This window comes from Eurosta solidaginis, chromosome 4, assembly GCF_040869045.1.
Source record: "Eurosta solidaginis isolate ZX-2024a chromosome 4, ASM4086904v1, whole genome shotgun sequence".
Classification (NCBI taxonomy): Eukaryota; Metazoa; Arthropoda; class Insecta; order Diptera; family Tephritidae; genus Eurosta; species Eurosta solidaginis.
In genome coordinates, this window is record NC_090322.1 from 120988560 (window position 1) to 121015469 (window position 26910).

The following is a 26910-nucleotide window of genomic DNA, read 5'->3' on the forward strand; positions in this document are numbered from 1 at the left end:
GCAAGTTTCCTTGGACTCCCGTTAGAGGATATTGATGACAATTTGTGATCGGTCGCGGCTATTAGGTGGGGCGAGCATTGCTACAACAACAACAACAACCGTAGCAGCAGACCGTAACAAGACGCATACTAATCTCGACAACAATAATCAGAAGGCGTAATATAAAAATTTTATCTGGCGATTCATGTGGTTGTTGTAAAGTTGTACTCACAAAAAAAGTTGTGAACATAAGTGTTTTGCGCGGATATAGTTTTGGTCTCCAATTTTTTATAAGCGCGACCGAAGGCCGCCAATTCAGAAAGGTGTTCTGCGCAAAAATACTATGGATTCCACCCCCGGTTACGGAGGGACCCGCGCGCCATTTTTCGCTTTTTCGTTAATATCTATTGAACGGGTTAACATTTTTATTTTCCGGTTTTTACTTTTACTGATGTCAAGACACGTCGTTTGACACCTCTCTCGATATTTTTGACGCATATTAGCAGTCGACCACTCAACTAGACTATTACCTTAAATAAAACGCGTCTTTGGGTACCTTTAGCGCTTTTTTCATATACTATCAGTTTCCTAGAACTGCGGATTTCATTTTATTGATTTTTAAAGCCCCTCTTTCCCTACAAATATACTAAAGTTTGAAAATCGTGTAACATTAATTAAAATCAAACCCAAAAGTCTACCATAAAATGAATTTATTTAAAAGCGCCCTAACAGTTACTGTGACTATTTAACCGCAATGACGAAATCACAGTTACCCGACAACTTTTATCGCCAGTGTGCTCGTAGGGCTATTCTTTTTTCCTGTGTCCTTTATGTTGTTTATTCGTGAAAAAATCTCGGAATTGCTGTTTGACGGATTAAGACGCTAGAAGCTAGCATGAATTTTTGCGTTTCGCTATTGAAGAAATAATAAATGAACTAAGTGTGAGCTGATGAAATAATTGCGACATGAATCTGGTGTCTTCCAAGGATCCTATGCGGTGTGCATTGAAAATGCTTATCCAGCATTCCAAGTGAGTTTTATTTGGGTTATTTTTGTGACAGCTGTTATAAAAATAGGAGAGGGAATCAAAAAAGTTGTTGCTGTAATAGCGTTTTTTAAATATGTTTATTGTTTTTGTAAATAACTCGAAAGTTAGCAGCTTTTTTTTTTTAATCAAACCACCAATATAAAAAAAATATATATTTTTCAGTGCTCCTTTTAGTGCAGATGATGTACTTAGGGAATTTCGCACAACCAAGGAAAAACGTTCCAATCGAAAATTGCTAAAAATTTTAGAAATAATTTCGAAAAACCAAGCAAAGGCTGAAGAACATTTACTGGAAGCAGCAAAACTACTCGAGAAGTGAGTGCAAATTTTTAATTTTTGTACCTACATGTTGGAAGTTTATATATGTTAATATGCTAACTTCTATCCTATAGAAAAGACCCCTTCTATTGCTTGTTGACTTTTTTAAATCATTATTCTGAAGCAAATATTATGCAGTCGATGCGAAAAAAGGATATATCAACATCCACTCCTCTATTGAGCAAAAAAATGTTTGAAACAGTTACACCTGACAGTGTATCCGAGGTGAGATGTGACAGATCTATTTGAAATATATGTAAATACATACATATATTCTTATACACAACTTATTTAGATTAAAGAGCGTGTAGTACAAGCAGCCGCCGGTGGGGTACCACGCACATCACAGAACAACTCCATAACAAATGTAGTGGGCGAGCATTCGCCAACTTCTTCCTTATTTCCTGCATGTAATAAGCAACGCAGTGATGCGCATTGGGATTTTCATACAATTGATAATCTTCAGTTTCAACAAAGTAATATAAGCGCAATACCAATCAGCAGTCAAGAGACATTGCTATTGTACGATCTTATATACTGTTTAACTGGTGTACGTGGATCGTATATAACGTCAGAAGAAAATGTGACAAGTGGAAATGCAGGTGGTCTTAAATTTAAAATATCTGACCAAATGCATAGTTCGCTGAGAGATATTGCACAAGAAATGTTGCCTTTGGCATCATACTACACATGTGTTGAGGAATTTATTCAAAATGCCAGTTTCACAGAGTGCGGCCAGGTGTTGCAAGCTTTCAGTGAAGCTTTAAGAAGCCTAATACACGATTATTATGTTAGTATATACCTGCTCAGAGCTATCAGCGATTATAAGATTTAATTAACTTAATACTTTCATATTTTTACAAAAGTTACTTTTAGCCCAGTTGGAATCAGAACTGAATACTGGAAATTTGACGGTACATAAAATGTTATTCTACGTACGGCCCACTCTAAATACGATGGAAGTTTTGGCGGAGGTAGTTTCGGATATTTTAGAGGTAGGTAAACTTGAAATTCTATTATTTTAATCACATTTATATATTCCGGTCTAAATCTTACTTACCCAATTTCTGATTAATCGTTTAAATACTTTTGGGTTTCCAACATATCGGACGAATCGCTTTATCGTTGGGCCACCTGGATACAATTTGAAGCATTCTGTAAACCGGAATACTTGGTGTTTTTGTAGCAGGGCTTCGCCCCAACCAATAGGTGCGACCACTCATAAATTGTTTTCAATGTCCTCTAACGGGAGTCCAAATAAACTTGCGCATTTTTTCGCATCCGACAGCATTTTATTGCCAAAGGCGATATATATTTTGTTAGCTTAAAGCTTCATAGCTTCCGCAACCGAATTTTAAACCTCACCTACTCGAGGGGAATCCTGTTACAAATATGAATGTATCATACACATATTTAGCAGGCGAGACTCTGCCGAACCCAAGTTCCTCGTGGCAGTAGGGGTGGGTGCCGGAAAGGCCTAGAAGGTTTAATGTGGCCGGGCTAGTACCTTTATGGTGCTTTGTTACCGGAACGTACCTGATTTATATCCGGCAAAGCACCATTAATATCGATAACACTCCACAAAACCTTCGGTTGTTGTTGTTTTAGGGATAAGGACACTCTCCGAAGGCCACATGCAACCCTCTAGGCCATGCCGCCCTCCCACCTCCTAGATCAATGAGGAGTTCGGGATCACCAGAGCCTCTGCTGTTAATGAAAGAGGATTGCCGCGGATACGTGAACTTGACAATTGGGTTTGGAGAAGCTATATATTGCGCTGGCAACCAGAAAGGGTTGCGCTACACAACCTATCTTACGACAGGTATAATTACCGCGGGTATATTCTAACCTCCTAATCCGCTGGGGCAACCGGTCTGTCACATCCCAGTTGAAAAAGTTAGTCACATCCCTTAATTGTGGTAATCTAAATCGCGTCTAATGAATTTTAAAGCGTGGCTCAAATGCAAAGTTGTGTTTTATAGTGGGAAATGATATTTCCCAAAAAAGGTGAAATGCAATTTTTCGGTTAGGCAACCAAAAGAATAAGACGTGTTTGAATCAATTGGAAATTAAAAAAATATTATTCCATCCGCCACTAAAACTCGAAGTTTAAATTTTTTAGATTAATTTCCAATTGATTCAAAGACGTCTTATTCTTTTGGTTGCCTAACCTTCGGTGAGTGTTTTTATCGTTAATGCAACATGGACATCTTGTAGTTGAGAGGTTACAATTCTTTAGTGCTTCTCCCATTTCGCCCGCTTGTGCTTAACCACAGCTGTTGTTAGCTGTTTATAATCCGTTAAATACCTTCCACTTTAATGCAGTGCTTAAGAAGTATGCTTTCAATTAAATCGAATGCCATTGGATAGGATGGTATCAGTCTTAGATTTTTGAAACTAATCATCCACAACATAGCTTCGTCTCTCACTCACATAATCAATTTTTCTATCACAACTTCAGCCTTTCCTGATTCTTGGATGGTAGCTAAAGTTATTCCAGTTGCTAAGAAACCGTCGACAATTTTTTCAACTGATTTTCGTCCAATAAGCATTCTGCCGGTTTTATCAAAAGTATGGGAGAAAATAATGGTCGCGCAGATTACGGATTACCTTAATACCTATAAGCTTATGAACGAAAATCAGTCTGGATACAGAGCCTTCCATAGCTGTAATACTGCCTTGCTTAAAATTATTATTGAATGTTTGGATTTCTCCAAAGCTTTCGATACGGTGGATCATTCTATCCTTTTGTTGAAGATTGGTAAATATTTTGGATTCTCTAATAATGCTGTGAAATTACTAGAAATTTGTCTACGAAATCGGTGTCAGAAAGTAGTGGTTGATAATAGCTGTTTTGAGATGAAGCGCCTGGATGCGGGGGTACCACAGTGATCTATACTTCGTCCAATTTTGTTCTCAATGTTTATAAACGATATGACCCATTGTTGCAAGAGTGTATCAATAAATTTGTATGCTGACGACGCACAGGTATATTTGTCTCGTCCGATTGGCCTGTCAGAGGACCTAGTTTTCAGAATGAATGAAGATCTTGAAATTATCTCTTTATGGGCAAATAATAACAAACTTTATTTAAACGCAACAAAGACTAAGGTCATCTGCTTTACCTATTCATGGCAGCTAGTACGATCATTGCCATCTTTATCATTGCAAGGCACTACCATTAGTTATGAGTCTGTGGTTACTAGCCTTGGGTTTAAACTAAACTCATACCTGGGGTGTAAGGACCATATTAGCTATATTTTACGCAAAATATATTTCGTATTGAGGAAGTTGTGGTACACAGCTGATTTCATTCCAAAACTGGTGCGAACTCTCATAGTTTCATTGATATCGTTTGGAGCAGCTGTTTTCGGTAATCTGTATTGCGAATCACAGAACAACTACAACTTGCTTTGAACAATTGCGCAAGATATATATTTTCCAAACGTAAATTTGATCACATATCGGAATTTTCCGCCAAAATACTTAACTGTAGTCTTGTGAGCTTTCTTAATTCAGAAAAGGCAGCCAGAATACCTCTATGCAAAGTTATGCTTTTCAAAATTAGACAGGACCTGTAATTTTATTGTGCCTCGCTATAAATATCTTACATCTTCCAGAACATACTTTGTCAGCGCCACCAAACTATGGAACTCTTAACTTAACCAAATTAAAAATGAACGCAATACTAAGCGCTTTAAATTGGCTTTATTTAAATTTTTCAAATAAAACACAGACATACATTTTAATTGGTTCTTACAACTTCAGTAATATCGTCATTACCTTCTTTTTTTATTCTCTTATTACATCCACTTACACTGGCAATTTATTTTGCGGTCAAAAGACCAATCAAACCAAACATACATATATATTTATTTATTTACTTACTTAATTGGCGCTTAACCGTCTAAACGGTTAAGGCCGTCCAACAAGGCGCGCCAGTCGCTCCTTCGCTCCGCCAACCGGCGCCAATTGGTCACACCAAGGGAGTTTAAATCGTTTTCCACGTGGTCCTTCCAACGGAGTGGGGGCCGCCCTTTACCTCTGCTTCCATAGGCGGATTCCGATAGAAACACTTTCTTGGCCGGAGCATCATCTTTCATTCGCATAACATGGCCTAGCCAGCGCAGCCGCTGCGTTTTAATTCGCTGGACTATGTTGATGTCTGCGTATAGCTCGTACATTTTAAATCTTCTTCGGTACTCGCCATCGCCAATGCGTAGAGGTACATAAATCTTTCGAAGAACTTTTCTCTCGAACACTGCCAAAGCCGTTTCATCTGCTGTTGTCATGGTCCATGCTTCTGCCCCATATAGCAGGACGGGTACGTTAAGTGACTTGTAGAGTATGATTTTCGTTCGCCGAGAGAGGACTGTAGTTTTCAATTGCCTACCTAGTCCAAAGTAGCATTTATTGGCAAGATTGATTCTTCGCTGGATTTCAGTGCTGATGTTGTTGCTAGTGTTGATGCTGGCTCACAAATAAACGAAGTCTTTTACTATTTCGAAATTATGGCTGCCAATTGCGTGGTTGCCACGGCGCATATGCGCTGACTCTTTGCTCGATGACAGCAGGTACTCCGTTTTGTCCTCATTCACCATCAAACCCATCTTTACCGCTTCTTTTTCCAGTTTGGAGTAAGCAGAACTAACAGCGCGGGTGTTTAGGCCGATGATATCAATATCATCAGCATATGCCAGTAATTGCACGCTTTTATAGTCTATTGTTCCAGTGCGGTTAAGTTCTGCAGCTAGTATAATTTTCTCCAGCATCAAATTAAAGAAATCGCAAGATAGGGGGTCACCCTGTCTGAAACCTCGTTTAGTTTCGAACGGCTCGGAGAGGTCCTTCCCAATTCTGACTGAGCTGATGGTGTTGCTCAACGTCATTTTACACAGCCGTATAAGTTTTGCGGGGAAACCAAATTCAGACATAGCGGCATATAGGCAGCTCCTTTTCGTGCTGTCGAAGGCGGCTTTAAAGTCGACGAAGAGTTGATGTGTGTCGATTATTTTTTCACGGGTTTTTCCAAGATTTGGCGCATTGTGAAAATCTGGTCGATGGTAGATTTACCAGGTCTGAAGCCGCACTGATAAGGTCCAATCAGCCGGTTCACGGTGGGCTTCAATCTTTCGCACAATACACTTGAAAGGACCTTATATGCGATATTAAGAAGGCTGATTCCACGATAGTTGGTGCATTTTGCAGTATCCCCCTTCTTGTGGACTGGGCAAAGAACACTTAGATTCCAACCGTCGGGCATGCACTCTTCCGCCCATATTTTGCTAAGAAGTTGCTGCATGCGCCTTACCAACTCTTTGCCGCCGTACTTGAATAGCTCCGCAGGCAATCCATCAGCGCCCACGGCCTTGTTGTTTTTCAATCTGGTTATTGCTATTCTAACTTCGTCATAATCGGGCGGGGGGACATATATTCCATCATCATCGATTGCGGGATCGGGATCTTCATCTCTGCGCGGTGAATTGCTGCCTCCATTTAAGAGAACAGAGAAATGTTCTCTCCATAATCTAAGCACTCTCTGGACATCAGTTACAAGGTCGCAGTTTTCGTTCCTACAGGAGTTTGCCCCGGTCCTAAAACCTTCCGTCTGTCGCCGTATTTTTTGGTAAAATTTTCGGGCGTTATTCCTGGTGGCTAGCAGCTCAAGCTCCTTGCACTCACGCCTTTCTGCTTCTGCTTTTTTCTTCCTGAAAAGGCGTATCGCTTCCTTTTTCAACTCACGTACACACACTCCTCTTGTCGCGCTCGCTTTTAACGTAGCCCTGTAGGCAGAGTCTTTTCTTTCAGTTGCAACGCGGCATTCTTCATCGTACCAGTTGTTTTTTCGTGGTCGCCGGTAACCAATTTTTTCCTCGGCGGCAGTACGAAGTGCTTTGGAAATATGCTCCCACTGCTCCTGTATTCCTTCAGGATGAGTTGTGCTCTCAGAGAGCAGGTGTGAGAGTCGAGTTGCGAAATCATTGGCAGTCTGTTGTGATTGAAGCTTTTCGACGTCTAGCTTTCCTTGTGTTTTTGTTCCTTAGTTTTAGACGCCTTGAGGCGGGGGCGTATTTTGGCTGCAACGAGATAATGGTCCGAGTCGATGTTAGGTCCTCGGATCGTGCGCACATCTAAAACACTGGAGGCATGCCGTCCATCTATCACAACGTGATCGATCTGATTGCGAGTATTTCGATCAGGAGACAGCCATGTAGCTTGACGTATCTTTTTATGCATACACCTCGTGCTGGATATGACCATGTTTCGAGCACCGGCAAAGTCAATCAGCCTCAGTCCGTTAGGAGAAGTTTATTTGTGTAGGCTGAACTCTCCGACTGTAGGGCCAAAAACACCTTCTTTGCCCACCCTGGCGTTAAAGTCACCAAGCACGACTTTTATATCGTGACGGGGTCAGCGCTCGTATGTGCGTTCTAATTGTTCATAAAAAGTGTCTTTCACCTCATCGTCTTTCTCCTCTGTCGGCGCATGGGCGCAGGATGAATGATATATTAAAAAATTTTGCTTTTATTCGGATAGCGGCGAGACGTTCGTCCACAGGTGTGAACGCCAGAACTTGGCGACAAAGTCTCTCTCCCACCACGAATCCGACGCCGAAACTGCACTTATTCGTATGGCCACTCCAATAGATTTCACAATTTTTGATCTTCTTTCTTCCTTGCTTCGTCCAACGCATTTCTTGGATGGCGGTGATGTCAGATTTTTCTTTGACGAGGACATCAACCAGCCGGGCATCTGCACCAATCCCATTCAGGAAGCGGACGTTCCAGGTGCATGCCTTCAATTCATTGTCCTTCAAACGTTTCCCATGGTCGTCATCAATAGAGAGTGTATTTATCCGAGGCTTGTTGTTATATTTCATTGGAGTATGGGTTTACGCGGCGGGTCCCAAGCCCAGCGCACAACCCGCTCAGCGGGGGAAATTATTTATTTACTTATCATTAATATGCATTTATTTCTTAAGTTTAAGGCGATAATTATATTCATCTTAGATGTTAGATTTCCATAAGTTGATGTACTTTAAGAGACAATAGTCTCACATGTGCAAAATTAATGAAATAAACTTGAAACGTGTTGTTGTTGTTGTAGCGATAAGGACACTCACCATATGCCTTGGGTAGTCTTATCGAAGTGGATGGTCCTTTGCCGAATGTAGATCCTGTACGCTCCGGTAACAAGCACCAAATGGTTCCCGAGATGTTCGAGCAAGTATCTTAATGTTGCTTGTTACCGGAACGTACCGGATCTGCATCCGGCAAAGCACCATTAACATCGATAACACTCCCCAAGGCCTTCGGGGAGTGTCCTTATCGCTACAACAACAACAAGGTACTAGCCCCACCATCTTGGGAACGATTTGGTATGACCACATGAAACCTTCTAGGCCATAACAGCCTTCCCACCCCCTAGATCCATGAGGAACTTGGGGTGCCAGAGCCTCGGCTGTAAAGAAACATGATTCGCCACGGGTAGTCGAGGTTGCCAATTGGGTTGGAGAAACTATCACACCAATTTTGTTCTCGCGCATTTTTTTATTCCCGCGGAAAAATTCCTCCAATTCTTTTCTCGTAGGGAGAAGAATAATTGGGGAATAGGAATTTCGAATTTTCGAAGTCAGCTGTTTTGTCAATTGAAATTTCGTTGCGCATTTCTTATTTTGTTTAAAAAATAGAAAAGTTTAATTATTGTTGCGAATTTCTTTGCAATTCATAAATAAAATATAAACAATGCATAGTATTGCATTTCATGTGGTATTCACTGAAATGAGTAATGAATTGGTGCCACAGCAACATCAACAGAGGAGCATAAGTAGACGAAGACGGCGGGATAACACAAATCCGCCGGAGTTGCCTGCTTTCATTCAGCAAAACTATTTTCTGGCGGCCAAGTCGAGTTGAATTAGTCTTTCATCATATGCCAAAATCTATTTAAGCCTTCTTAAAAATCCTTGCGCAATTTCTGGATGGCTGCATCAAATATACGAAGAGCTCTTCCGTTGCTTATGATATAAATTTTCGACTTAAAATAAAGAATATTGTGGTTGTTGTTGTATTAACAGTGATAATATTGTGGTAGAATGTAAATACATATTTTAGCACAAATTTGTACAAATAAGTGTTCTTTCTTAAAAGAACCAATTTCCTTTAACTATTTTTATATATTCCCTTTAATTTAACTAGTGAAAAAACTCCTATGAAATGACAGAGAAATCTCCCTCTCCCTCACATTCATAATACCTACTTTTCTCCCATAACCGGTTTCCGCTTTTTCGAACATTGTTCAGAATACGAGGAAAGGGAGAAGAGAAAAAACTCACAAGGAATTTTTATTTAGAATACGAGGAATGGGAGAAGGGAAAAAACTCGCACGGAATTTTCGTTTAGAATTGGGCTGTATATATTGCGCTTGTAACCCCTTGAAAGGGTTGCGTTACAAAACCCATTGAATCAATTTGGTATTTTATTTGCCTCTTACGACAGGCATGTCTGCCGCGGGTATATTCTAAGCCTCCGAACCCGCTGGGGGTCCACAAGCTGTCTGATGCGTTGGCTTAGGTCACGCTTCCTCGCTAGAGTTGTTGTTGTAGCAGTGCTTCGCCCCATCCAATAGGCGCGACCGATCACAATTTGTCAATATCCTCTAATGGGAGTCCAAGGAAACTTGCAGTTTCAAAAGGAGTGGACCATAGTGAGAGGGGTGTTAGAAGCGTTGGTATCACATTACAATTGAAGAGATGGTTGGTGCCATGTGGGGACACATTGCAAGCAGGACATACATTTTGTATGTCGGGGTTGATTCTGGATAGGTAAGAGTTTAACCTGTCACAGTACCCAGATCGAAGTTGAGCTAGGGGGAGAGTGCGTCCCTCTTCTGCGAGTTCTTGGTATTTTTCTTTAAGAACTGGATTCGCCGGGCAATTCCTGGTCCGATGCCTGTTTGTGGATATCACCGAGGATCTGCTTCTGCTTTTTTGCTTCATACGGCTGTGTTCTCAGGTGCCGTATTTCCTCATAATGCTTACGGATGTTTGGATGTGTGACATCATCAATCACCGCCGAGGACTTGATTGGTAATATACCAAGTCCTGGGCGACCTAATTTGCAACGTGGGAAAAGCAAATGCCGACAGTATTTCGATGTCAATCCGCTAATCGGCCCTCAAAGATACTAGAACTAACGTTCGATAATGGTCTGCATTTTGACGAACATGCAGCCGCAATTGTACCTAGAGTTCAGAGCCGTAACAAAATTCGCAATTTCCTCGTTGGCCCGCCATAACCAGATGGATCAGCTGCATGCTAAATTGCTAAATTGCAGGAAAACTATTTGTATGAGGCCACCAAATCTGGCGGAGTGTTATCACCTCAGCTGTGGACGCTGGTCACCAACCAACTGCTCAAGCGGTTAGGGACCCGTCAAGCTTACGGCCTACGCAGAGTAGAAAGTGCCTTCCAACGATTAGCTCTTTGATGCATCGGACGCTTGAGGAAATACATACCAGGGCATCTAATGTCGGGTTGACAGCCAATGCAGAGAACACGAGTATGGTCTTGTTTATTAAGAAGTGCAAGATCCCAAATTGGATCAGGCCTAAGCTTGGAGGGGTGACGCTGCAGGAGAGACCTTGCACAAAATATTAAGGAATCATCCTAGACAGTAAGTTGTCGCGGAAGCTCAACGTGGAGGAGAGTGTGAAGAAGGTCTCGACCCCACTTTCTGTGTGTAAAATAATGCTGGGGTGTTCGTGGGGTTGAGCCGTGTGTAGAAGTCAACGAAAGTGGGGAAAGCTTCTGAACGCCATTTACCTGGGAATGGCCAGAGTGATGCTTTTGCATGCGGTTCAAGCAGCTCACTACTTCCGGTCGCTTGCGGCCAAGTATCCTCTTGGTAGCCACTAAACATCCATTTAGTGGTGAGCTAATGTGAGAAGACGAGAACCTGACTGTTGTTGTTGTTGTTGTAGCAATGCTCGCCCCACCTAATAGCCGCGACCGATCACAAATTGTCATCAATATCCTCTAACGGGAGTCCAAGGAAACTTGCCGTTTCAACAGGGGTGGACCGTAAGGAAAGGGATGTTAGAGGCGTTGGTTCCACATTACAATTGAAGAGATGGTTGGTGTCATGTGGGGACACATTGCAAGCGGGGCATACATTTTGTATGTCGGGGTTGATTCTGTATAGGTAAGAGTTTAACCTGTTACAGTATCCAGAACGAAGTTGAGCAAGAGTGACACGCGTTTCCCTGGGGAGTATGCGTTCCTCTTCCGCAAGTTTTGGATAATTTTCGTTAAGTACTGGATTCACCGGGCAATTCCCGGCATAAAGGTCCGACGCCTGTTTATGGAGTTCACCAAGGACCTGCTTGCGTTTTTTCACTTCATACGGCTGGGTTCTCAGGTGCCGTATTTCCTCAAAATGCTTACGGAGATGACTCCTTAAGCCCCTAGGCGGTGCTGGTTCATCAATCAGATGTCTGTTGGGATGCCCAGGTTTCTGGGTATTCAACAGGAACTGTTTGGTCAGCATCTCATTTCTCTCCCTGATGGGGAGTATTCTCGCCTCATTATGCAGAAGGTGTTCTGGGGACATAAGAAGACAGCCCGTGGCGATTCTGAGAGCAGTATTTTGGCAGGCCTGTAGTTTCTTCCAGTGGGTGATTTTTAGGCTTGGCGACCATATGGGTGACGCGTAGCACGTAATCGGCTGGCTAATTGCTTTGTATGTAGTCATGAGCGTTTCTTTATCTTTTCCCCAAGTACTGCCAGCGAGGTATTTGCGGATTTTATTACGGCTCTGAATTCTCGGAACAATTGCGGCTGCGTGCTCACCAAAATGTAGATCCTGATCAAACGTCACACCCAAGATTTTGGGGTGTCGGACAGACGGTAGCATAGTGCCATCGACGTGGATGTTCAAAATGGTCGACATTTGGGGCGTCCATGTTGTAAATAAGGTCGCGGAAGATTTAGTCGGTGACAATGCCAGGTTTCGCGAGGTGAAAAAACTGGAGAGATCAGGGAGGTAGCCGTTTATTTTATTGCATAGCGCATCGATCTTTGGGCCTGGGCCTGTGGCCATTATTGTGCAGTCATCGGCGTAGGAAACGATTGTGACTCCTTCCGGTGGTGAAGGTAGCTTAGATATGTAGAAATTAAACAAAAGTGGGGATAGGACACCACCCTGTGGCACCCCCTGTTTAATTCTCCTTGGTTTTGATGTTTCGTTTCTAAATTGCACCGATGCCTGCCGACCACCCAGATAATTTTCGGTCCACCTTTTAAGACATGGGGGAAGGGTAGACCCTTCCAGGTCCTGCAGTAACGAGCCATGGTTTACCGTATCAAAAGCTTTTGATAGGTCTAGCGCTACGAGTACTGTTCTATGGTGGGGGTATTGATTTAAACCGCAATTTATCTGGGTGCTAATGGCATTCAGCGCGGTGGTAGTGCTATGGAGTTTTCTGAAGCCATGCTGATGAGGGGCTAGCTGCAAATTTGCTTGGAAATAAGGGAGCAAAATGGCTTCAAGCGTCTTTGCCACTGGCGATAGGAGAGATATCGGACGATAAGACTCGCCTATGTTAGCTGGTTTCCCAGGCTTTAGTAGCGGGACCACCTTGGCCATTTTCCATTTCTCAGGTATGACAAAGGTGGAAAGAGACAGATTGAAGACATGCGCTAAATATTTGAACCCCTCTTTCCCTAGGTTTTTAAGCATCGGCATGGCTATGCCGTCTGGGCCCACTGCTTTGGATGGTTTAGCACGACCAATGGCGTCCTCAACCTCTTTAGCGGTGATGGTGATTGGTGACGCGCTGAATTTGTGTTTATGTGCGCGTCTATTGGCTCTCCGTCTATCTTTGTCGACCGTAGGATGCATTATATATTGTCGGCAGAAAGCGCTCGCGCATTTTTTCGCGTCCGACAGCACTTTGTCGCCAAAGGCGATGGAAACTTTGTCTTTGTGCTTAGTCGGATTCGATAGGGACTTTACGGTGGACCAAAGTTTACCCACACCGGTAGAGAGGTTACAACCTCTTAGGTGCTCCTCCCATTTCGCCCGCTTGTGTTCATCTACAAGCAATCTGATGCGTTGGTTTATATCCCTTATTTGGGGGTCGCCTGGGTTGTTGTTGTTATTGTTGTAGCGATAAGGTTGCTCCCCGAAGGCTTTGGGGAGTGTTATCGATGTGATGGTCCTTTGCCGGATACAGATCCGGTACGCTCCGGTACCACAGCACCATTAAGGTGCTGGCCCGACCATCTCGGGAACGATTTATGTGGCCACATTAAACCTTCAGGCCATCCCCTCCCTCCCCAACCCCAAGTTCCATAAGAAGCTTAGGGTCGCCAGAGCCTCGTCTGTTAGTGAAACAGGATTCGCCGCGGATAGGTGAGGTTGACAATTGGGTTTGGAGAAGCTATATGTTGCGCTGGCAATCTGCAGGGTTGCGCTACACAGCCCCTTGAATCTGGTATTTTAGTCGCCTCTTACGACAGGCATACCTACCGCGGGTATATTCTGACCCCCCTAACCCGCTGGGGGAGGGTCGCCTGGGTCAAGCTGTCTTATAAGGTCACGTTCTCTCGCTAAGTTTGCGGCCTCCGCCGGGAAGTGGGGCCGGATTTCGGGAATTCTCCCGGCGGGACTGAAATGTGCCGAGGCGGATTTAATGACCTTACGGAAGGCACGCTCCCCTTGGCGGGCATCAGTCGGGATAGGGAGGGCAGCTAGGCGGCTGTCTGTAAAGGATTTATATTCTTCCCACTTTCCTTTTTTGAAGTTTATGAAAGTGCGTTTTTCAGTGACGATGAAGTCGGCGTTACGCTCAAGCGAAATAAGTATGGGCAGGTGGTCGGATGCCAATGTTACCATCGGCTGCCAGTTGACGCAGTTTACGAGTTCTGCGCTCACGATTGAGATATCTGGCGAGCTGTGACAGCTTCCTACCATACGTGTGGGGGCGTCTCCGTTTATTGTGCAGAACGTCGTTTCTTCTATTTGATCCGCCAACATCTCACCCCTACTGTCTGCCCGCAAGTTTGAATGCCATAGATCATGATGGGCATTGAAATCGCGTAAGATAATGCGACTGTTGCCAGTGAGTAAGGCCCTGATATTAGGGCGGTATCCACTGGGGCAACAGGTGGCAGGAGGGATGTAGATGTTGATGATTTCTAGGTTTGCATCGCCTGACCGGACAGATAAGCCTTGACGTTCTAAGACATTGTCCCTCCGGTCGATGCCAGGATCAAATATACAATATTGCATAGAGTGGTGTATGATAAACGCGAGACCGCCTCCATTTCCGCTCTCGCGGTCTTTCCTGTGCACGTTATAGCCAGAGCAGGTTTGCAATGCAGTTTAGTTTAGAGTTTAGTCTCTTGAATCGCAGCAATGCGGATGTTGTGCCGCTTCATGAAATCGACTATCTCCGTAATCTTCCCAGTTAGTCCATTACAGTTTAACTGCAGAATTCTGAAGTGCATAAGGGGAGACGTCGCCACTCTGGGGGTAAGTGACGGGTGACTACGCCTAGGTTGTGGAAGGCCAGGACGCAATTGCTGTTGTGGCCTTGGGACTGGGCGCCCTTGGGCAAGCATTGGGGTACCCGGATGATTTGGGTTAGCGACCTGGCAACATGACGCGATGAAACCCGTCGGGGGGTTGCCGTCGCGGAGACCAGAACGTCTAGGGAAGTGGCACCACCCAAGGCAGGAGCTGCATTGGGCGGATGTCGCAAACATATATATTCTGTACTGGCAAACGGTGCAAACGGAGGTAGGGACTAAGAGTCTGTTTCCCTGACCTACACGATTGCTGTCGGAAAAGAGGGGGGGGGGGGAGAAGACGGGGGCAGGGGCTGTTGCTCAGCATTGCTTCCGACTCTACAACGAAGATTGTAGTTATGAGTGGTAGCAGCTGTTTGAGTTGTTGGCGCCGTGGGGCGCCAGCAGCAGCGGGTGCTTGTTGTGGCTTGCTGAGCAGCGGGGCTGCTGGAAGGTAGTGGGGGGGCGCTTAGACGTAGACTACGGGACGCCCTTGGGCGTGAACAGCAAGGAGCCACAAAAGATTTATAAAAGTTACGTGGACGTCGGGTTTTGGGATCAAGCCCAGAACAACCTGTCCGATGCAACCATCCCTTGCACGAGACACACTGAACAGAGTATGACCATCCTAAAAAGATTCTTTTCCGGCAGATGCAGCAAAACCATTTCTCAGGATCGGGGTCAGGAGACGGACCCGGAGTGGATTCGATGCCTTCCCGGAGTAAGAGAATATGGAGCAGTCCTGCTGCAAGGAGCTGCTGGGAGGATGACAATTTGTGGGACGGACGAAACAAATTAGATGGGGTCACACTGAAATGACAGTCCTTGGTCGGGAAAAATCCCGAGTCGCTCCGGTACATAGAACCGACTGCCTTGGGAAGCGGAGACAACCTGACTAGACATAATTGGTTTAAGGGCTAGCCATGGGATCTTTCATCAGCAGCGTCTGTCCACCACGAGATGCGGCTGCAAGCGGGCGTCTGTTTTGGATCAAGCACCTCGCTATATAAAGATGCAAGTAATATTTTCACCCCCGATGAGCTGGTTGTGCGCTGGGCTTGGGACCCGCCACGTCAAACCACACTCCAATGAAAAGCAACAACAAGCCTCGGATAAAGATACAACCCTTTATTGATGACGACCATGGCAAATGTTTGAAGGACAATGAATTGAGGCCATGCACCTGGAAGGTCCGCTCCCTGAATGGGATTGGTTGATGTCCTCGTCAAAACAAATTCTGACATCACCGCCATCCAAGAAATGTGTTGGACGAGGCAAGGAAGAAAGAAGATTAAAAATTGTGACATCTATTGGATACGTGGTGGTGATAGACTTTGTCGCCAAGTATTGGAGTTCACGCCTGTGGGCGAACGTCTCGCCGCTATCCTCATAAATGTTGTAGTGTTAATGAATACTTTACAATGTTGTCCTCAGTCGCTTTTGATTTTACTGATATTATTATATGTGGAGATTTTAATGTAAACGCTTGTTAGACGATGTTTCCGGTGTTGGTCTTGGTGTAGTTAACATGTCTGTTTCCACATGGTTCGGACAAAATTGCTGTCCTAGTTTTCTCGATTATTTCATTGTGTCTGCTGTCTCAATTGTTTTAAAGTTTGATCAAATGTCGTTTGTCTCGGACCACTACCTAATTTTCTGTTCGTTTGACATTAAGTTTAATGAGAATGATATAGTTTCTAGTCTGTCCTTTTTCCCAGATTACCGAATGCTGAACGTTAATAATCTATTAAATGACAGTGCTCAAATTAACTGGTCGGTTTGTTGGGGTCTGAGCTCAGTACATGAAAAATTAAGATTTTTGAACGATATCCTGGGATATCTTTATACGGCTCATGTTCCGGTACGTGCCTATCAGGGTAAACCATCTTGCCCTTGGTTCAACAGACCAGTTCGAGCAATGATCATCAAGCGCAATAAAAGATACTCCATTTGGAAAAGGAACCGTAATGAAACAAATTAGCGTGAATACAAGCTTGTCCGGAACGAGAACACTGCCATTATAAAGCGAGAGAAGTGTAAATATTTTAGTAAAATGTTGGACACATCATTGCCGGATCATATTTTGTGGCGTAATTTAAAAAATCATTGCGTACATGTAAGTGACAGTTCTGATTGTTCCCTCTGCCCTGACCTCCTACATAATGCATTTGTTTGCCGTGTTTCCCCGTCTTGTGTTAGTACTAGCACCCCCACCTGTACTTCCTCTCTTTGAGTTTAAAACTGTGTCGGAATGTGATGTGGCTAGATGCATTTACAGTATAAAATCGAATGCAATTGGTGAGGACAACATACCCTTTAAGTTTGTGAAATTGATTGCACCATACATTTTGCCAACCCTCACCCATATCCTGAATCAAAGTATCACAACTTCATGCTTCCCCGATGGGTAGAAAGTTGCCACGGTTCGACCCATCGCCAAAACTAAGTCTGCGCGTTGTCCCAGTGATTTTCGGCCAATAAGAATCTTGCCTGCTCTTTCAAAAGTCTTCGAGATATTGCTGTCCGAGCAAATACATGACCATATTAAAAGTTTGCCCTCTTGTCCCCGTATCAGTCGTTGACATTAGGGGATCCTTCGACAAAAATCAACTGACTTTACTGTGCTTACTTGACTGTTCGAAAGCGTTTGACTCGGTGAATTATGACTTGCTTTGTATGAAGCTAAACAACTTCTTTGGTTTTAAGGATTCCGCAACGCGTCTCATACGGAGCTATCTGACGGGTAGATCCCAGCGTGTCAAAATAGGCTCCGAAGCTTCTGGTCTAAAACCATTACTCACTGCGGTACCGCAAGGATCTGCTTATGCTGACGATATCCAGCTATATCTATCCGGGAATCATGAGGACACAGGTGATATATGCTCGAGGTTGAATAGGGTCCTAACATCAATTTCTGAATGGGCGATGAAAAATGAATTATGCCGAAATAGTGATAAATCGTATGTAAGCAGCACAAAAAGCGAATAGATTTTCAAAATATACCACTTGTGTACATTGCCGACAAAAGCCTAAAACTAGTACCCAAATTAACCAATCTTGGTTTCATTATCAAAACAACTTTGACTTGCAACGACCATGTGAACTCTGTTGTTAGTAAGGTGTATAATGTTCTGAGGAACCTGAGAATGTCTGCAACCTTTACTCCCACTAAGGTTAGGAGAAAGCTTGCCATACAATTAATTATGCCGATAATTTGCTACTCTGATATATATGACCAATTTTTTTTTTTTTTTTTTTAACGGTTATTCGTAAATATCGCAAAAACGTTACCATACAATTAAAAATAACCTTGCTTTTCGGAATCAGGGGGTGATTTTACATAGGAATTTCATAATGGCGTCTCTGGTGTAGAAAAAAATTTGGAATTTGTGATCCAGTGTTACCTGAAAACCAGAAACTGTATTTTTCTCTATCGACTTATTAGTTATAAAGATCCACGCTACTTTTATGATAAGCTAGTTTTCCCCAGATCTACCCGAATCAACGATTTAATAGTGCCAACTTATACGAGTAACTATTTAACTTCAGCCCGGCTATTCTTTGTCAATGCTATTCGTACATGGAACTCTATTCCAGCTCCTATTCGAATTAGTCTTAATAAAAGCAACTTTAAAAATATTATTTATACTTATTCCAGTTAACTAAATATGTATATCTGAGTTTTTGCTATCTAAAATTACTAGTCAATGTAAACGAACCTTCCCACTGGTTTATTCTCAAAGAGTAATAATTTATTTATTTATATATTAACTATAAATGCTAGTTTTAAATACTATTTTTCTATTACATTCTTATTTAAAAATTTGAGTTTGTTATTAAGTTTGACATAGATTAGTTCGACTTATTTTATTATTATAAGAGTTATTCATCTTGGTTGTACTATAAAAGATCTTAGATCTTATTGTACTAATATCCTGTCAATAAATAAATGAAATGAAATTAGAACGGACATACGAGCGCTACTCCTGCCATGATATAAAAGTCGTGCTTGGCGACTTTAACGCCAGGGTGGGCAAAAGAGGTGTTTTTGGCCCTACAGTCGGAAAATTCAGCCTACACAATGAAACTTCTCCTAATGGACTGAGGCTGATTGACTTTGCCGGTAATCGAAACATGGTCATATCCAGCACGAGGTTCATGCATAAAAAGATATATCAAGCTATATGGCTGTCCCCCGATCGAAATACTCGCAATCAGATCGATCACGTTGTGATAGACGTACGGGATGCATCCAGTGTTTTAGATGTGCGCGCGATCCGAGGACCTAACATCGACTCGGGCCATTATCTCGTCGCAGCCAAAATACGCACTTGCCTCTGCGCGGCTAAAACCAAGGAACAAAAAACACAAGGAAAGCTGGACGTCGAAAAGATGCAATCGCAACAGACTGCCAATGATTTCGCAACTCGACTCACACACCTGCTCTCTGAGAGCTCAACTCAGCCTAAAGGAATGCAGGAGCAGTGGGAGCATATCTTCAAATCACTTCATACTGTCGCCGAGGAAAAAATTGGTTACCGGCGGCCACAGAAAAACAACTGGTACGATCAAGAATGCCGCGTTGCAACCGAAAGAAAAGACGCTGCTTACAGGGCAAGCAATAAAGATTGAAAAACAACAACGCCGCGGGCGCTGATGGATTGCCTGCGGAGCTATTCAAATATGGCGGCGAGGAGTTGCTAAGGCGTATGCATTAGCTTCTTCCCAAAATATGGCAGGACGAGTGCATGCCCGACGATTGGAATCTAAGTGTTCTTTGCCCAGGTCTACAAGAAGGGGGATACTGCAAACTGCACCAACTATCACGGAATCACCCTTCTTAATATCGCATATAAGGTCCTTTCAAGTGTATTGTGCGAAAGATTGAAGCCCACCGTGAACCGGCTGATTGGACCTTATCAGTGCGGCTTCAGACCTGGTAAATCTACCATCGACCAGATTTTCACAATGCGCCAAATCTTGGAAAAACCCGTGAAAAAAGAATCGACACACATCAACTCTTCGTCGGTTTTAAAGCCGCCTTCGACAGCACGAAAAGGAGCTGCCTATATGCCGCTATGTCTGAATTTGGTTTCCCCGCAAAGCTTATACGGCTGTGCAAAATGACGTTGAGGAACACCATCAGCTCAGTCAGAATTGGGAAGGACCTCTCCGAGCCGTTCGAAACTAAACGAGGTTTCAGACAGGGTGACCGCCTATCGTGCGATTCTAGCTGCAGAACTTAACCGCTCTGGAACAATATTCTATAAAGGCGTGCAATTACTGACATATGCTGATCACATTGATATCATCGGCCTAAACACCCGCGCTGTTAGTTCTGCTTACTCCAAACTGGAAAAAGAAGCGGTAAAGATGGGTTTGATGGTGAATGAGGACAAAACGAAGTACCTGCTGTCATCGAGCAAAGAGTCAGCGCATATGCGCATATGCGCCTTGGCAACCGCGCTACTGTTGGCAGCCATTATTTCGAAATTGTAAAATACTTCGTTTATTTGGGAACCAGCATCAACACTAGCAACAACATCAGCCCTGAAATCCAGCGAAGAATCACTCTTGCCAATAAATTCTACTTTGGACTAGGTAGGGAATTGAAAAGTAAAGTCCTCTCTAGGCAAACGAAAATCGTACTCTGCAAGTCACTTATCGTTCCCGTTGTTGTTGTTGTTGTAGCGAAGACCTTGGGGAGTGTTATCGATGTTGATGGTCCTTTGCCGGATGCAGATCCGGTACGTTCCAGTACCAAGCCCGACAATCTCGGGAACGATTTGTTATGACCACATGCGACCTTCTAGGCCATTCCGCCCTCCCACGGATTTAAAACGATGGCAGGATCGCCATGTAAAATGTATGCTTTTAGATTTAAAACAAAATGATTTTTGTTGGCGCTAGTGTTCAGCGCAGACATCAGATTAATTTTATTAACAAATGTTTTCCCTTTTATAGGAATTCTACTTACAATACTATTACAATATTTTTGTACAATACTTACACACTAAAAATAACTACCCACTCAGAATTTAGGTGATTCAATTTTGAATTTCCCTACATATCAATACAATTTGATTACTCTTCCTGACTAAATAATGAGTTATCATACAATTGAACAAAAGAAATAATCAAATATGAATACTTTTGATGATGAAAAACTAAAAAGCATTTTTCGATCACTTTTTGGAATCATTTTTGAAGTCCTTTAATGACTAAATTTTAATATTTCATAAAAACCAACAAAAAGAATAATCAAATATGTTTACCTTTGATGATCAAAAACTGAATATAGTTTTTCAATCACATTTTGGAATTAAATTTGAATCAAATGTGTTTACTTTAGATGATCACAAATTTATAATCATTTTTCATTAAAAATTTTATTTTTTTCACATACACATATTTTTTCAATCATGAAGCTAAAAAAAAAATATAAAAATTTTATTATTTATGCAAAAGATATTCTTCAAGACAAAAATAATGTAATGCTGCTCGTGAACGAAGATTTCCCCAACCATTTCTCCCCTTCAGCTTCCCAGAAAATACATAATGATTGGACAGTACAAAGGTTGTGAGCTATTTGAACCCCAGGTAAGTGAAACTATCTTGACATACCTGGATACGGCTTCAACATCCCGTATCATATCCGTATTTTAAGATGCAGACGATAATGCTAATGTTGGATGTTGTAGTCGCAGGTGTATATCGGTCAGGTTTGTTTGCGAGTTACCTATGGTTCGAATAGCTCACTTTCGCATGCTTTCTTCCCCTTATGAAATAAGATTATTATGTAGTATCTTATTATGAATGAGATATGAAGAATAAATGCGTGATAATGGCATTCAAAAATGATTCTCAACCAAAACGATTGAAATATGTTCACGAATATGATTAGAAAATGACTGTGAAAAGCAGTCAAATATTACTCTAAAACTATTAAAGCTCAATTTTACCATGGTATCATCAAATATGAATAAAAAGCGTTTCGAAATAGGAATCATAAATGATTATTCAGGAATAATCACATTTATGGTACATTTTTCTCCCGACGATATGTTAATTTTCGAACAGAAAATGCTTTTAAATTTGAACGTTTTTAATCATCTTGGGGTATGATATTTAAATATTTTTTGATCAAAATTTTCAAAAAATGCTGGCTGGGCTACATTCTATTTCTATATACATATTCAGTACAATATTCTTATTACCTAACTATGTAATAATGTTTGGTCATTCGCACCGGCAAACTGACGTCATTCAGTTATGTTTACGGGTTAAACAACTGTAAATGGATATGGCTCCCCGCTGGGTTCAATGTAACTTAGTTATGCCGCTATGAGTAATTCGTGTGTATTCGAAAGTGAAATTCATTTGTTTATGTATTTCAAGTTAGACCTATTCTGGCGTGTACATAAGTACAAATATCTTGTAATGCGGTAATACCACATCATCCACCTTTAAGAAGAATCGCATACACTTGATAACAATTGCATGTGATTCTTAAAGTGATTTAATGACCATGTCGGGTTTACTAAATTTTAATTGCTTTTTAGTTTGCTATTGTAATTTATTGTCTTGCGGTAATTTGATATTGAGCGTAAAGCGTTGTTTACTTAGTTTTATATCCGTTTACCATGATGCAATTACAAGGTGACTGACCTTGGGAGCTTCTCTTTCTAATCCGCCATCTTGAACTCCCACTTTGAAACTCAATTTGCCTCTTTGCAAAACTACTTTTTTATTCAGAAGAAAAAGTGTCCTAAAAACTACACAAATCAATTTTTCTGAACAACTATGCAACGGCGTCACTTTTTCCTCCAAATCTATTTTGTGTTGACTTTTATACAATTCGAATTCGTGACAATTTTCATAAAATTATTTTGTTTATCTAACAAAATTATAGAAATTTTTTGATATTTTCGTCCCAAAATAATGGTATTTGGTTTAAAATAATCATTATAATACATATTTAAATGATATTTTTTAATCGGGTCATTTGCTTTTCCTTTCCAGGTGCTTTTTTCCTGCTCTTTGCCGTTCTGAGGCGTATTCCGAAAGCATTTCTTCCGCCTGTTGCCAATGTTTCAGGTGTCACACAGGCACACTTTTGGTAACCCTGGCGTTTACGTCGCTAAACCCCACTTTTATTAGCGCTCGAAAGTTCATTACAAGCGCTAGTACAATGTTACATTAAAGAACTACTACACAAGAGTCAAGCTTTTCTACAACTGACCATATTTCTTTCATATCTCTTCGTGGCTGTTTTGTTTTCATGTATATGTTGTTTTATGTGGCAGGTGCCAATTCCAGTGCACATCTCGGTCAGCAAGCAATAGTGTTAAAATACTCATTGTAAAGCGGTCCATCAGAAAAACTTGAAAACAGTTTATGACGGAGTGAACTTGCCTGGTTTTAGACTTAAGAACATAACATACATGAATATGCATTCTTTATACAGTTACAACCTTCTATAATTTTTAGCCCCGCAGGTTATCCCATCTTGTATGCGGTGCTTACTGGTTAATCTTGGATGGGGCTGTGAGACGTGCCGCATATGATGTAGCAGTATCGACGATCCAATGCCCGACATGGCAAACTGCCATGTTCTTATTGGAGCCGGCTGCCTCAGTAATTTTGGTAATACCCGGTTAACCTGGTAATTCGATAGCCAGGTATTATCTGACCTTTCTTCTCTGAAATAACTCATGCTCCTATTCATATACAAATACATGCAGTTACTACATACCGGCCGCCGTGGTGTGGTGGCAGTATGCTCCGCCATCCACACCGAAAATCCTCGGCTCACTCCTCGGGCAAAGCAACATCAAAATTTTAGAAACAAGCTTTCAATGAGAAGAACATTCTTCTAAGCGGGGTCACCACTAGGCAGTATTTGGCAAGCACTCCGAGTGTATTTCTGCCATAAAAGCTCTCAGTGAAAACTCATATGCCTTACAGATGCTATTCGAAGTCGGTATAAAACAAGTAGTGCCCGTCCCGCCAATTTGTAGGTAAAATTAAAAGGAATACGACGCAAATAGGAAGAGAAGCTTGACCTTATATCCATTCGGAGGTTATCGCGCCTTTATTTATTTATTTACATTGTTTACAGATTTTGGGATATGCTCGGTTGCCCGGGTATTTAGGTTTGTGCAATTGTTTGATCTTAGAGAGCTTGGCTACCTACTTTTAAATTTGCCTACTGCAGTAAATGTTCAATTATTTTCACCATTTTGTCCCTCAGGACAACTGTGTTTTCCTTATAAATTTCAAGTCCTTGATTGCAGGCATTTGATGTATGCCTGGTCGAATATTGTCCTAAGTCAATAACTTCCTCAACAATCTGGTTGCTTGATAATTTTTCTACGCTAACAGTTTTCTATCCTAAGATGAAAATGAGCGCGACTAGTCTTTTATTGCAAATTTATATAGCGCTTTACATATTTTTTTATAGGTTCTCTTTGTGACTTTTTATACTCAGTTGAGCAGAGCTTACAGAGTATATTAACATTGATTGGATAACGGTTGGTTGTAAAGGTATAAAGGAATCGAGATAGATATAGACTTCCATATATCAAAATCATCAGGATCGAAAAAAAAATTGATTGAGCCATGTCCGTCCGTCCGTCCGTTAACACGATAACTTGAGTAAAATTTGAGGTATCTTGATGAAATTTGGTATGTAGGTTCCTAAGCACATCATCTCAGATCGCTATTTAAAATGAACGATATCGGACCATAACCACGCCCACTTTTTCGATATCGAAAATTTCGAAAAACCGAAAAAGTGCGATAATTCATTACCGAAGACGGATAAAGGGATGAAATTTAGTAGGTGGGTTGAACTTATGATGCAGAATAGAAAATTAGTAAAATTTTGGCCAATGGGCGTGGCACCGCCCACTTTTAAAAGAAGGTAATTTGAAAGTTTTGCAAGCTGCTATTTCGCAGTCGTTGGAGATATCATGATGAAATTTAGCAGGAACGTTTCTCCTATTACTATATGTATGCTTAATAAAAATTAGCTAAATCAGAGAACGACCACGCCCACTTTAAAAAAAAAATTTTTTTAAGTCAAATTTTAACAAAAAATTTAATATCTTTACGGTATATAAGTAAATTATGTCAAGATTCAACTCCAGTAATGATATGGTGCAACAAAATACAAAAATAAAAGAAAATTTCAAAATGGGCGTGGCTCCGCCCTTTTTCATTTAATTTGTCTAGGATACTTTTAATGCCATAAGTCGAACAAAAATTTACCAATCCTTGTGAAATTTGGTAAGGGCTTAGATTCTAGGACGATAACTTATTTCTGTGAAAAAGGGCAAAATCGGTTGAAGCCACGCCCAGTTTTTATACACAGTCGACCGTCTGTCCTTCCGCTCGGCCATTAACACGATAACTTGAGTAAAAATCGATATATCTTTACTAAACTCAGTTCACGTACTTATCTGAACTCACTTTATGTTGGTGTAAAAAATGGCCGAAATCCGACTATGACCACGCCCACTTTTTCGGTATAGAAAATTACGAAAAATGAAAAAAATGCCATAATTCTATACCAAATACGAAAAAAGGGATGAAACATGGTAATTGGATTGGTTTATAGGCGTAAAATGTAACTTTAGAAAAAAACTTTGTAAAATGTGTGTGACACCTACCATATTAAGTAGAAGAAAATAAAAAAGTTCTGCAGGGCGAAATAAAAAACCCTTGAAATCTTCGCAGGAATACTGTTCGTGGTATTACATATATAAATAAATTAGCGGTATCCGACAGATGATGTTCTGGGTCCCCTGGTCCATATTTTGGTCAAAAATTAGAGGGGTATACAAGCTATCATTCAGCTTTACGGGATCCCTGAAAACAACCCCGACAGCTGCACTGTATGCCATTCTGCACATTCCACCTGTATACTTGGTGGCAAAGAACAGATAGCGTCATCAATTACAGGGCGAACAGGCTACCTGATTCGGTATCTGCGCTTCGAAGAGGCTCTTAGAGCCACAATAGGGCTGTAAAGTTGACGCAAAATACCCCAAATATCAGACGAGGCGATAAACGTGTAAACTGATGGTTCCAACGTACTGGAAGGAGTAGGATCTGTGTTGATCCGCAAATAAACAGATCAGATCTTACAACGGGCGCATTCCTCGCAGTTTGCTACGTAGACGTCCCAATAAGATTGAACGAGATTAAGAGAAAGCGCGAGGGGTACATGATCGACCGTGCGGGAAGGCGTGAACCCAAGCGAGGGGCTGTAAATTGTCGAAGATCATGGGTAGGTCTTACAACCCTAGGCTAACAAAATTACTCCTATCATTTAAAAGAGAAAACTGCAGACTCGTGACAGGTATTCTGACTGGATACTGCCTTTTTGCGTCACATGCCTTTAAATAAGGCTTGATCAGTGATAGAAGATGTAGAAAGTGTGGGTTATAGGAGGAAACGATCGCGCACGTTTTGTGCTCGTTCCCTGCGTTTGCCAGGCTAAGACTACAGCTATTAGGAGTAATACGGCTGTCTGATCTGGAAGGAGCAAGTGGCATAGGTCCTAGAAAGCTTATATTATTTACCAAGAATACGGAGCTATTTTATAACATAGGTCCTGGGTTTTGATAGTGTTTTTCAGTTTGGTCTTTAATCCAACTTCCGGTAACACTACGGACTCATTCAATCTATGTGAGGGTCCTAATGGACCGGCCAGTTCAACCGAACCCAACCTTCTCGCTGCCAACACTTTGGGCAAATACAACATAACATTAAAATAAATACCTAAACGAACGTTTGTTTCACTTAAGAGACGAATCGCGAGTGTATTTGGACTATGTTAAACGATGGCAACATTTCATTTGACAATTACTTTCGTTTTCCTGTTTGACATAACTTAAGAAATGAAAAGGCCGAAAATGATAGAGAATACCATTGCTAGACGATAGATGGGATTCGTTCGCCGTGAGCTTTGGTTCGCGATGCCCTTAG

The 26910-nt window shown here is 41.8% G+C and overlaps 1 protein-coding gene across 2 annotated transcripts in view; it reads left to right on the forward strand.

The window, feature by feature from the left end:
* Nucleotides 1-636: 636 nt before the first annotated feature.
* The window catches only part of Grip84 (Gamma-tubulin ring protein 84), a 57066-nt gene continuing 30792 nt past the window's right edge, over nt 637-26910 (forward strand). The window contains exons 1-5 of one of the 2 annotated variants that reach the window (XM_067782687.1): nt 637-1010; nt 1191-1343; nt 1421-1571; nt 1642-2136; nt 2213-2341. In XM_067782687.1, coding sequence (XP_067638788.1) covers nt 946-1010; nt 1191-1343; nt 1421-1571; nt 1642-2136; nt 2213-2341 — 993 coding nt within the window. In that variant the 5' untranslated portion in view covers nt 637-945. The remainder of the gene's footprint in view (nt 1011-1190; nt 1344-1420; nt 1572-1641; nt 2137-2212; nt 2342-26910) is intronic. The other variant, XM_067782688.1, reaches the window with a different exon arrangement.